The 13789-nt window shown below is 42.7% G+C and overlaps 1 protein-coding gene across 1 annotated transcript in view; it reads left to right on the plus strand.

Annotated features, from left to right (window-relative positions):
• The window catches only part of HEBP1 (heme binding protein 1), a 23268-nt gene extending 9803 nt beyond the window's left edge, over positions 1–13465 (plus strand). The window contains exons 2-4 of the mRNA XM_006866043.1: positions 522–660; positions 3058–3238; positions 13294–13465. Coding sequence (XP_006866105.1) covers positions 522–660; positions 3058–3238; positions 13294–13465 — 492 coding nt within the window. The remainder of the gene's footprint in view (positions 1–521; positions 661–3057; positions 3239–13293) is intronic.
• Positions 13466–13789: the final 324 nt, after the last annotated feature.

Consider the following 13789-nt stretch of genomic DNA (forward strand, 5'->3'; position numbering starts at 1 on the left):
CATCCCACAACTTTTCTGGTCTTTGGTCATTAGTGTTTAATGTATCAAATCTGTTCTTCAGATGATCTCTAAATTCAGGTGGGATATATTCAAGGTAATATTTTGGCTCTCATGGACTTGTTTCCATTTTCTTCAGCTTCAGTTTGAATTTGCATATGAGTAATTGATGGTCTGTTCCACAGTCTGCCCCTGGCCTTGTTTTCACTGATGGTATGGAGCTTTTCCATCGTATCTTTCCTCAGATGTAGTCAATTTGATTTCTATGTATTCCATTTGGTTAGGTCCATGTGTGTAGTTGTCTTTTATGCTGTCTAAAGAAGGTATTTGAAATGAACAAATCATTGGTTTTGCAGAATTCTTACCATGCAATCTCTAGCATCATTTCTATCACCAAGGCCATATTTTCCAACCACTGATCCTTCCTTTTTGTTCCCAACCTTTGCATTCCAATCACCAGTAATGATCAATACATCTTGATTGCATGTTTGATCGATTAAGCACTGTGTATTCTGTTTCTCTAGGAAGAAATCTCCTATGAGGAAAGGGTCTGTGAAGGTGGGAAGTTTGTCACTGTAGAAGTGTCGGATAAGCCTGTGGATGAAGCTCTTCGAGAAGCAATGCCCAAAGTCATGAAGTATGTGGGAGGCACCAATGACAAGGGTGAGTGTTTCTGAAGGGTGTGACTCTGATCTCAGAAGCTAGCTTTGCAGAGTCTAATTTCATCAGCAGAGAATGCCAAGGAGGGGCCTCACGGCCCCAGCTACTACCTGTTTTAGGGACACGTGAACTCCTTGGGCTGTGTGCAGAAGATCATTGAAGGAAGCTCTGGGAGACCATTTGATATCAGACCAAGTTTCCACCTCATTTTGCTCAGTCTTACTGAGTTCATGCGTCAACAAGTATAAAGTCATATTCGCTACTGTTTTTAAAGCCTACAGTGCTTATCAAGTCTTTGGATTGGTTGGCTAGGTGAGGTGTACCCTCAGTAAGCCAAGCCACAGGGGAAGACCAGCACCTGATTTGAGACCCCCGCACAGGCTGAAAACCCCTAGCATCAACCCCTGAGAGCTCAGATTCTGCTGGGTACGGAAGCTCAGGGAGCCATGAATATGGCACTTGCCTGCACACAGTCAACATGAGGGGTCTCAGAAGCCCAAGGCTGCCCGCTTTTAGAGATTTGGCAGTCCGTGCTGGTTGACTCCAAAGTTTGAAATGATAGCCTGAAGCTTTATGTAAGGTGTGCCTATTTGTGTATAAACCATATTCAGATTTGAGCTGGACTCTCAAACAGCTCTCTAATTTGATTACACTTTGGGATCATTGCATACCAAAAATGGGCCAGGAAGCAAGATGAAAAAAAAAAGATATTTTAATGTTTAGGGTATTTCCAGCATTAACCTTAGGAACATTTTCTAGGACCAGTCCTACATTAAAATGAGCATCTACGTTAGCCATAGCAGGATTCTGAGGATTCTGGGAGACTCAGAGAATATCTACTTTAGGGTCATGGCCTCATGGGAAAAGTAAGTTTACCAGTAAGAGGTCAAGAAGAAATGTTTTCCTTTGTAGCACTTTGTCATAATATTAAATATGTGTGTGTGTGTGTGTGTGTGTGTGTGTGTGTGCTGTCAAGTCAGTTCCAACATATATGTATGTATAAAAATGATAAAATTGATTAAAGAGAATCTTGAAAATAATAAAGCAGTACCTTTAATCTCTCCATTCTAATGCAATCAATTGCTGTCTTTTGGGTGTATTTCTTTAGGGCTTTTTTTCTATGCTTTTTAATGTAGTAATCATTATTATTAAGTGCCATTGAATCAGTTCCAACCCTATATGGTGACCCTACATATGATTTCCAAGAGCAGCTTGTGGGTTTGAAATGCCAACCTTGTAGTTAGCTGTCCAGTGCTTATCCTACAGTGCCAAACAGAACTCAATGTAGTGACTGTATTTAGGTAATTGTACTTATTATTTTATAATTATTTTCCATTGTTGTTAAGTAGACTTCTTAAGCATAATAATTAATAGCATATCATATTGTCTCATGAGACTATGTCCACTCAAACATAGTCCTGCTTTAAGTATTTACATGTTGTTGTTGTTGTTAAGTGCTGTTGAGTCAGTTCTGACTCAAGAGACCCTGTATAGGATTTCTGAGAAGCAACTGATGAGTTTGGACCACCAACCTCCAACCTGTGATTCAAACCACCTTGTAGTCCTGCACTTATCTTACAGCACTCCACCAGAAGTGCAAATATTTATATAGTTCCTGGTTTTTCATGATTAGAATTTATGCAGCGATTAATATTCTTATGCCTATGGCCTCTTCCATTAGATTATTACCTTAAAATTGATTTTTTGGAATGAAACAAATTGAATACAGATATATTTATGGTTTTTGCACTACACTGTGGCTTTTGTTGCTGATATTTGTCACTAAGTCAGCTCCAGCTCCTGGTGGCACAATAGAATCCATCTTTGTAATCATTGGTCCCTTCAGTCCATTGTTACAGCTCTACTGCACTTGTTAAGTGCTGTCAAATCAGTTCCAACTCATCACTACCCTGTGTATGGTTTCAGAGGTGATACAGCTTTGTGAGAACAGAAAGCCTCATGTTTCTCCCTCTGAACAGCTGGTGTACTTGAACCACTGACCTCGTGGTTTGCAGTCCAGTACTTATCATATAGAGCTACTGCACACTGTTGATATTCTTGTTAAGTGCCATCAAGTCAGTTCTGACTCTTAGTGATCCTTTATAGGGTTTCCACTGAGTGATCAGTGGGTTTGAACCACTGACCTTGTGGTTAGCAGTCCAGTGCTTATCCTACAGCACCATACCAGGACTCCACACTGTACTGTTATCTGCAGTACATTAAAATAAATAAGAGGCATTTGTGTATGTCTGACTATATATTGTATACCTGAAAAGTTTATTTAATTTCAAGAACAAAAATACTGTGTTGGAAGAAGAATGAGACTTGTAGATTTTCCACAGTCCTGAGCAAGTTCTATCCCCGATACCCAGCTTACTCTCTGTGTTTCTGTACTTTCAGGAATTGGGATGGGAATGACAGTCCCTGTTTCCTTTGCTGTGTTCCCCAGTGAAGATGGCTCCCTACAGAAGAAACTAAAAGTCTGGTTCCGGATTCCAAACCAGTTTCAGAGCAACCCTCCAGTTCCCAGTGATGAAAGTGTTAACATCGAGGAGAGGGAAGGCATCACCGTATATTCCATGTAAGGCCACAATTCTTAAGATACTGGGGATGTGCTTTATTTCCATTACCACCTCTTGAATCATTTGCCTGGAATTTACATTGATGATAATTTAAGTAAGAAATACTGAGTCCTGACAACTTCTCATTTTAATATCTTCAGGCTTCAACACACTAACATTTGTATGTTATTTTACTAAATGTCTTTGACAGTTGCCAAATTGCCATGGGTAGAAAGAGTATCCCTTTAGCTTAAGCTGAGTATCTACATGAAGATGCGCCTCTACAGTAGTGGTAGCACCGGTGGAAAACACCAAAGGCCTGGGAGACCTGATTTCTGTCCCACACTCCTCTCAAATGCCAGAAGAGTGTGGACCTTTTGTCAGAGTTGGGCTGCCCTCCCCTAGCTGTTCATGGCCTGAGGTTCCTTGGGCTGAGCACACATCCTTCCTGCTTTCATTCTAGTGTTTCCAGGGCCACCTGTGGGGTAATGTCCCCTTGACTGTAGAGAATGCTGTTGTTGTAAGTGCCATTGAGTTGGTTCTGAGGAGCAGCTGGTGGGTTTGAATTGCTGACCTTGTGGTTAGCAGTCCAATGCTGATCCTATAGCACCACACCAGGACTCTGACTGTAGAGAATAGCAGGTATATATATTGAACATTTTTATCCTTTGGCTCAAAACCACCTCCACTCAAAAACCAAGTCTTTTCTAAATAGCTAGGGACTCCCCATTTGTTAAAACCCTCCTTTGTGAGGAGCTGTGTGGGGAGGTTGGCTAGGCACTCACCAGTAGTGGTTATGAGGTGAGGGTTTGGGTCTACTCTAGAGCAACCTTCACAAACAATAAACATACATCTAATCTTGCACTGGGCAAAGTCCTGGTCTACTCCCAGGGCCTCCAGAGTTAATTATTTGACTGCCCTCCTGCAGCTCTGCACCTGAGGGTGAACCAGCTCTCCCTGGAGCTAACACTGATTCTGAAAGCATGAGCTTGGCTGCTCTGGGAACACTGTATTACCAGACACTGGTAATTAGGTGATGTGAGTGGGCCTCCCATCCTGTGCTGTTTCTCTAGGCTTCATCCAGATTTTCCAGCCCTCACTTGACAGAGGCTGTTGAGAAAGCAAACTACAATTCAAGGTTCGTGCACCCCCCCTCCCCCACCAAGGTGGAGCAGGGAACTAGGGTGCACATTTTAAGGAAGCTCTCACTTCACACTTATCCAAATACAAATTAAGCTATCACTCAAGGGTAAGCGCTTCCTTAAATTTTACTACCTAGATAGCTGCTTGTTTTACCCTAAACTAGACTTTGTTTTTCCACCCCCTTTACTGTTTCACGCAGTGTCAGATTACCCAGTGGTCAGCTTCAGGTTTGCATTTTTGGTAAGGGTAAGGTCAGTTTGAACCGCAAAGTCAGCGGTTCAAACCCACCAGCTGCTACTCAGAAACTATACAGGGTCACTACCAATTGGAACCAAGTCGCCTGCACTTAAGTACAACAATGAAACAGTGTATTTAGCCAATGATCATCCATGGACACTGACATCATAAAAACAGGTGACAAGACAGCGTAAGCCTCATGAAGGAAGTATGTATTAAAGTGCTGTCCACTTAGTTCCCACTCATAAGACCCTGTGTAGGGTTTCCAAGGAGCAACTGATGGGCTTGAACTGCCAACCTTGTGGTTGAAACTGATTTTGCAGTCGCATGCTTATCCTACAGCACCACACCAGGACTCCACTTTGTTTCATTGTTGTTGTTGTTAAGTGCCGTGGAGTCAGTTCCAACCCATAGCAACCCTGTATAGAGTTTTCGAGGAGCTATTGGTGGGTTTGAACCACCAACCTTGCAGTTCAAACCACCCTTGCAGTCCAGTGCATTATCTGACATTGTTGTTAAGTGCCATTGAGTCAGTTCCAACCTAAAGCGACCCTGTATAGGGTTTCCGAGGAGCAGCTGGTGAGTTGGAACCGCCGACCTCATAGTTTAAACCAACTCTGCAGTCTAGTGCATTAACCCATGGCTCTGTGAAATGATGATGCTTGCTATTTTTCACTCTTCGTGCATTAGCCAGATACTTCTATAAAGAGAAACTTCCCTTCATCTATTCTTTGGCTACCGGAGATAAAGTCATATAAAAAAGACAAGATAGCTGCTTGATACTTTCTTTTGATCCCTTTTCAGAATAATGATTCTGTTCACTGTCATTCTCCAAAGGTGGTCTTCATTTCTGAGTCTTTAATAGCATTTTAAAAATATGAAATTAAACATATTTGATGTGCTTCTGTCTTTGGCAGTTATTTTTATTGATACTCAAATTGCCCATCTTTGACCAGCAGGATTCTTTAAGTAGGTTTCTTAGTCCTTTGGACACAGCTCTGGTAGTCTTCAGTAGCTTCCTTGCTTTTTGGTATGACAAGCTGCTTCAAGCACATTGTGATATGTTTTTCCCTAGTGAAGGGTCAATGAAAAAGAGGAAGACCCTCTACAAGGTGGATTGATACAGTGGCCGCAACAGTGGGCTTAAATATAGAAACCACTGTGAGGATGGTGCAGGATTGGACGGTGTTTCATTCTGCTGTACATAAGGTTGCTGTGAGTCGGAACCAACTTAATGGTACCCAACAACACCCTAACAGAGCTGCAATAAGCCATTTTGCTAAGGAACCCTGGTGCCTTAGTGTGGGAAAGGGTCTCTAGAATAAGGGCTACTATTAAAGTCATGGAGCCCTGGTGGGCTGCTGCAGGATAATGCACTGACCACAAGCTTGGTTTGAATCCCAAGGTTGGCGGTTCAGACTCACCAGCTCTTCAGAAACCCTATACAGGGTCACTATGAGTCAGAACCGACTCAGCAGCAGTTAAAAGCAACAACAACATTAAAGCCATGTCTGTGGCAGTTTCCTTTTAATTCTCTGAAATTTAAACATATGAAAGTTCCTAACACCGTGTTGTTGCTAAGGGCTGTCGAGTCGATTCTGAGTCGTAACAACCCTGTATAGGGTTTTCAAGGAGCAACTGGTAGGTTTGAATCGCCGACATAGAGGTTTGCAGTCCTATAGTGCCACACCACGACTTAAGTTCAATCATTTTTTTTTTTTAAACCAATATCCAGGTATGGTCCTAACGTAGCTTAAGTTCCTCAACTGGCCACTGGATGTCGCTGCTCCGTCAAATGTGTAGGTCTGAGTACCCTACAGGACTTTGTGTTTCTGATTCTCTTGAAAGCAGTGCCAATGAAATAGTTAAAAAGAAAAGTACTGTTTCAAATACAGAGTACATTAGATGACAAAATTAATCCTAAAATGAAAGCCTTGCATCCTTAGTTTAGACTTCCACATTTTTATGATCTTGTCCACAAAGTAGTATTCATTACCAGTGCTTTTTAGATGAATAGAATGATGTGGGGAAAATAAAAGTTCCTTCCCCCATGCAAAACACTATCAGAATAATTTTATTATTTACAAGAGACTGTAGAATTTTCTTCACTTAGACCAGTAGCCACATGCCACACCATGGTCCTCTCTCTTGCTCTACAAAGTCAGCTTAAGTCTCCTGAACTCATTTCAACACTGGGTTCTCAGCAGAAGGCAACAAAAGGAGGCACACATTAGGGTTTGGATCAGAGCCCAAGCTAGCAATAAAACACTTCATTCTCTTGAGGAGGAGGCTGGTGGGTAAACTTTGGGTCCCCAAATGTTTAACCAGGCTGTCAAGCCTAAGAAGAATGTCTCATTGTGGCACTTAACTGCTCTCCACAACCTAGCCCCCCTCCAACGTCCCTTCCCTACCCTTAAACCGCCTAGCTCCCTCAACCTCCTCAGTCTCTGCCTACTGGAAGCTCCATTAGCATTTTCTCATGTTGTTTATTCTCTCCCCTCAGCACGGAGAAGGGGTGCTCAGTAAATGATAGCTGAACAGCACGTCCTTCTAACACCTTCCCTTCATTCCAAATCAGAATCAGTCCTCTCTGCCCACAGAGCATTCTGTGTGTGCTTTGTACCTCCGTTGTACCTCCGTGCTAGTGTTTTCTTCTGCTTTATGTAATCTTGACGTAGAATTCTGCCCCAGTTACTACATTTAGACCTCCCAAGGGTATTGTAGGAGCTGAGCACTGGCTGCTGACTGAAAGACTGACAGTTCGAGTCCACCTAACAACTCCACCTACCTTTTCTCAGCATGTAAGGAGAAAAGGTCTGGTGATCTGGTCCCATAAAGATTAACCCGCTGCCACCAATTCCAATGCATAGTGACACTGTAGGACAGAGTATAACTGTCCCAAAGGTTTTCCAAGACTGTAACTCCTTACAGAAGTAGACTGCCACATCTTTCTCCGGTGGAGCACCTGGTGAGTTCAAATCACCGAACATTCAGTTACCAGCCCACTTGTAACCCACTCCACTGTACCAGGGCTCCTTCGTCAAGATTACTAGAAAACCCAGTGAGGCAGTTCTACTCAGCCACCTGGGCTCACTATGAGTCACACTCATCTCTCTGTGGCACCCAACAACAACAGCAGGGTAGAAAGAGGGCTGTGTTGTCCTTATAGCTCATGTGTTCTCTAGCTTGGTGTTTTGTGCTCAGTGATACCAACTCATTAAGCCTTGGTCCTGTCTGATTGAATAGAATACTTTATTCTCTTAAGCGTCTGTTCCCATTTATGTGAAATTGTCAGCTTCTAGTCTTAGACTTCCTTTGCCCGGTGTAGTGCTGCATGCATACCAAGACTCTTGACTTTCTGTTGGCTTGCTCAAGTTGTAAGCAAAGTTGGGTGGTCAGGCTCAGTCCTCCTGTTCTTTCATTCTTCCTCACCACATGCCTGCTCTCTTAGGATATTTTGGTCTCCGCCAACCAAAAGCCTGCATCTTCCTCCAGCCCTTTCTGACTCTTCCAGTCCTTTTAAGTCAGCTCCCTTTGTGTCTCTGGAATCCAGGGCATGCAAGTCATTCCTCAGTTTCCATGGCAACTAAATTCTCTGGTCCAATACTAGTCTTTAAGTGAGCTAAAATTCAGTGTCCTAGAGGAGAGCTTCTTTGAAGATGTAGAGTTATAGACTTTTTAACTAACAAACACTCAAAATAATAAACTCATTGCCATCCAGTTGATTCCAACAACTGCTCTGTAAGGTTTCCAAGGCTGTAATCACTATGGTAACATGCTATATCGCCTTTCTCCTGCAGGGTGATGGGGGGTTTGGATTGCCAACCTTTCAGTTGACAGCCAAGTGCTTACCCCACTGCACCACCAGGGATAGTCTAGACAAGGAGGCTTTAGAAAGTGCACAGGAAAAGAGAATTCAAAGATAATGGAATTTTTTCCAAAAACTTTTTGAAGCCTCCTCGTATATTTCATGTTTATTTCCTCTTAGGCCCTCAAACACTTTAGAAGCATTATTTAACTCACACTCAACCATGCTCATGATTCAGATGAGTTGTGAGTACTATATTGTTGATGTTGATGTGCAGATTGGAAGGCAAGAAGGAAGGAGGCACCTTGTCAATGAGCACAGCTGATCAGATAGAATTGGGCTTCCTTCATCTACCAGGGTTATGTGCTTGGTGGGATTTGGGTTTGTGGGGGCCTGTTTGTGGGGTTCTGATTTGGGACAGGGCTAGTCAGTTTGGCAGTAAAGAGCACCCGTGTCTGCTTCCATAGCCCACCCTGCTTTGCTTGTTTCCTAGTAGAGAGTTTCCATAGTGAAACAATAGGGAAATAAGCGTGCCCATCACACGCATCTCAGTCAGCCTGGGAAGAAATATAAAGCGTTAAAGCAAATCACAAATATTGTCTTGTATTATTTAACTTGGAGTCCTGATGTGACGCTGTGTGATAAAGCACTGGATCACAAGGTCAGAGGTTCAAACTCGCCAGCCACTCCTTGGAAACCCTCTACAGGGTCACTATGAGTCAGAACTGAATCTACGGCACTAAACAACAACAATTACTTAACCTGCGTGGTCCAACAGTTATGTGCTCAGTTGCTAACCAACAGGTTGGTGGGTTCTACTTTGTTCTATAGAATTACAGAGTTGAAATGTACTCAACAACTCCTTCTCAGCATCTTTTGGCAAGTCTTCCTCCTCCTCACACGATTTGAGTATTAGTATTCCCAAGAGCAACCTGCTTACCCTCTTGCCTTCTCAGCATCTGTGCCTCATCTTGTCCCGTCCTATAGATATAGCCAGTATCTCATTTTGAATAGTTTAATGGATTATATGTTGATGTGATGTTGGAAGTTATACCACTGGTATTTTAAATACCAGCAGGGTCACCCATAGTAGACAGGTTTCAGCTAAGCTTCCAGACTAAGTCAGACTAAGAACAAAGAACTGGCAATCTGTCTCCAAAAACTAGACAATAAAAGCCCAGTAGATTGTTCATGGAATCCAGGCTTTCTGAAGCCATGTTGTTGTTGTCAAGTGCTTTTGAGTCAGTTCTGACTCATAGTAATCCTGTATAGGGTTTCCAGAGAGCGGCTGGTGGGTTTGAACTGCCAATTTTGAGGTTAGCAGCCCAGTGCTGATCCTGCAATGTCACACCAGGATTCCTTCTGAAGCCATGATTGTTGTTGTTCTTAAATGGTGTTGAGTCGATTCCAACTCAGAGCGATCCTGTACAGGGTTTACAAGGAGCAGTTGATGGGTTTGAACCACCGACTCTGTAGTTTGCTACAGATCCTACAGCACCACACTAGGAATCTAAAGCCACAGAGACTGGATAAACTCCTGAAAATATTGCCCTGAGATACTCTTTAAACCTTAAACCAAAAATGTCTCCTAAAGTTTCTTTTTTAGCTAAACAATAGCTTAAGCTTAGTTATAGTAAAGTATATCTGCCTGGAGCTTTTGTGCTTTGTGGGATCAAACTGACAACTGCAAAGGTGAAAGAAGAAATGTAGTGAGCAGTGAGCTCATGTTAATGGTGGAGGAATCATTTCAAAAAGGAGAGCGAGAATACTTGTCCAACCTAAAGAATGGAATCACTGCCCCTGAATTGTACCTGTCAAAATTATTGAATTGGTATAGGTTTCTCTGTGTATATTTTCAACAATAACAAAATATAATAAAGCATTAAAAAGAAAACCTATGGACCAGAACAGAATATTACCTGGCATAGTGCTGGAAGATGAGCCCCTTAAGTTGTAATAATAACCACAAGAATACTTAGCAAGGATTATGAAGATAGTTTGGGACCAAGCAGTGTTTCATTCTGTTACACATAAGGTTTCCATGACTAGAGTTGACTCGATAGAAACTAACAACAGCAAATCACTGCTGACTCCCAAATTTCTGTTCCCAGACTCATCTCTTTTCTAAATCAGTCTCGCTGACTCCAGTTCTTTCCCTAGTGTCCTGGGACTTTCAAAATGCCAGACACTCATTTAGGTCCCCAATACATGGCATGAGTGTATTTCACAGAGAGACCTTAATATCAACCTGCCCTCAAACCAAACGCTCCTTTCTAAAGTAACTCTTTAGCTTATATTCGCTATTCTAGTTAATAGTATCAGTGTGTACCCAGAGACTTGCTTAGAAGCCAGGATTGCCCTCATCTCTTCCCTCGCCCTTACTCCCTTCTACATCCACCCATCTCTCATCTCTTGTCTTTGTCTAGGCCTTCATCATCTGGTACTTGAATCTTCTGGGCCTCCAGCGATTCCATCTCCTCCCTACCACACCCCTGTGATCACAGATGGATCTTTCTAAAACACAGTCTAATCATGTCAGCCCTTATTTTCAAAACACTTTTTTAGGTTCAATTTGTATACAGGATCAGGTTTAGATTCCGCAGAGAATTCAAGACGCTTCCTAGTATAGCTCCAGTCAACCCACTTTTCAAGTTTTAATTTCCATGAATGTCCTCTCAGTTTGTGTTTGGTATTGTATGAATGAATGAATGAATGAATGTTGTTGTAAAGTCCCGGTCAGTCCATATTACTGTAGATTACCATTCTGATCTTCCCTGTGGAGATCAAGAGAACTGAAAGGCTGTCCTGAGTGAACTGCAAAGTAACAATCATGGCTGCTGCTTGTTGTGAGCTTTCTGTGTGATAGGCTCTGGGCTAAGCACTTGCTTTGGCCTTTTTTCCTTTAATCCTGGTTCATGTGGTGGACTGCTCACCATCCACTCCTTGGAAACCCTATACAGGGCCGGTATGGGTCGGAACTGACTTGATGGAACTTAACAACAAATAACAAGGACTTTGGTTAGCCTTTTCTCCTTTAGTCTTTACAGCAGCCTTGGGAGATTGGTTCTGTCATCATCCCGTTCTAACAGATGAAGGACTTGTAGTTTAGAGGAGTGTACCATGAGCTAGAAAGAGATAGAGCTAGAAGTTGAGCACATCCACTGCCATTTTGCCTCTGACTGCTGAATGAAGATACTCAGACCACTCCATTGGGCCATTTCAAAACCAGTAGCTTCAAGAGCCAACGCCATCCATTTTCAGAGAATACAGTTCAGTATCTCAGCACCAGTAGGGCCTGCAGATAGCACACAGCACCTGCTTCCTCATCCAACATCTGGTTTATGTCGTAGAGGTGATCCAAAGGTATTCTTCAGAAGTAATTCCAGTGTCTTACAGTATCTTTTACCACCAGAAAAATCTTTCTTTCATGTTTATCCATTGTCTACTAATTCAGTGTCTTCTCTTTTGATCTGAAATGCTGCTAGAGAAATCAACTTTCTTCACCTGCCTTGTAATCTTTTTTCAATGTATTTGAAAAAAACGGAACCTTCTCTACTCCAGATTAGTTTAAGCTCCTTTCAGGTTCCATAGCTATCGTCTAGACATTAGCATCACCAGGTCCCAGAAATATGAAATCCTGGGTGTTTTCACATTAGTAACCCTGTCATCAATGTGTTGGATGCTTGCTGAGCATGACTAACAGCTTATAAACAGCAAAGCATGATTCAGAGAACCCCACCAAAAATAATGCATTTAGTCTGATCTTAGCCTACTGCAAATGTATACTTTTGAGTCATAAAGCTCATTAGAAATGGGTATGTATTTGACTCTAATAAAGATTTTAGTGCAACCTAGATTTAGAGTGGTGTATTTAGGATACACCGACCACAGGATGAGTTTTGGAGCGTAGGCAGATGACATAAAAGGGAAAGAACAATCTTACAAAAGCCTTTATTGTTTATCTGTCCCCACCTTCTGCCATCAAGAGAAAAGCCTGATTTTGGAAAAATCTCTACTTACTAGTAAAAGGAGGCTTTCATGATTCAAGCAGGAGAAGGGATTCATTAGAAGTGAGTTCTTGATTTGGTGGATGTTTAAAGCTTGCATCGGGGTTCTCCTAAGACTGCCTCGTCCCCTCCTTTAACAGCCTTCTCCTTGCTGGGATGTACTCTCTTAGAGAGCTGCTCTGCTGTGGGAGAAGCTGTGTCCAACACACCTTCTCTTTCAGACTATAGAGGGCTGGCTCTGCAGCTCCACCCTAACTCCCCTTTGCCCTGCCTCCTTCCCCAGCTGCTAGCAGAGAGGCAGAGAAGAGCAGCAGCTGGGTGGCAGGTGGAGCTAGAGGAAAGATTGAGGGCCTGGCTGTGGAGGCCATCCAGTTAGCAGAGCCTGCTGTTCCAGTCTACCTGGAGATACCTCAGAAGAAAGGTGTGGCAGTCTACTACTGAACAATTATCCATTGAAAACCCTGGGGAGCCCAGTTCTACCCTGACACACATGGGGTCTTCTTGAGTCAGAGTTGACTTGACAGCAACCACTGATACCATCTCTGGGAAATTTCAGTCAGGAAAGAGAAGCTCACATTTATCAATGACTATGTTTCATGTACTGCTTTCCCATCCATTATTGCATCTGAAGCTCACAATAACCTAAGAGGAAAAGGAAATTATATCTTGTTGTTACAGATGAGGGAACTGAGCCTCAGATGGGTCAGGGATAGCTTTAGTCAAACGCATATATCAAGGAAGCAGCAAAGCAGTCTCACCGCTGTAACATGCTTTATTGTAGTAAGAATGCCATGAGACTGATTTTTTCTCTTAAAAGATTCTCTGCATCCCCTTCAAAGGTCTTGTCTTGTCTTAACCTGCCCCTTGTCTCTGTCCTCAGGCAGTTTGGTGGTTATGCCAAAGAAGCCGACTATGTAGCTCATGCTGCCCAGCTGCGCACTGCCTTGGAGGGTACAGCCACCTGCCGGAATGATACCTACTTCTGCACTGGGTATGACCCTCCCATGAAGCCCTATGGGCGTCGCAATGAGGTCTGGCTGGTGAAGGCATGAGTGACCCACAGAACCCCTGGAAGTGAGCCTTTGTGTCTGTTAACTGGAGCTCTGCCTGCAGCTGCCCAACTAACCTGCGAAGCCAATCACTGCCAATTTTCTGAACTAAGTATGTTACAGGTACTGAGGCCCTTTGTCCCCTGGTAGGAAATCATACAGGCTGCATCTTTGTGATTGAGTTAGGAATTCTGTGCCAGATCAAAAAAAAACCCAGAAATGTGTTCCCAACTATCTGGGTTACTAAAAACTGATTTTTTTTTTTTTTTTTTCAAATGATTGAATTTGTAAGTTTTGTTTTTATTGAGTGAAAAATGTGATTTGTAT

Source organism: Chrysochloris asiatica, unplaced genomic scaffold, assembly GCF_000296735.1.
Source record: "Chrysochloris asiatica unplaced genomic scaffold, ChrAsi1.0 scaffold00086, whole genome shotgun sequence".
Taxonomy (NCBI): Eukaryota; Metazoa; Chordata; class Mammalia; order Afrosoricida; family Chrysochloridae; genus Chrysochloris; species Chrysochloris asiatica.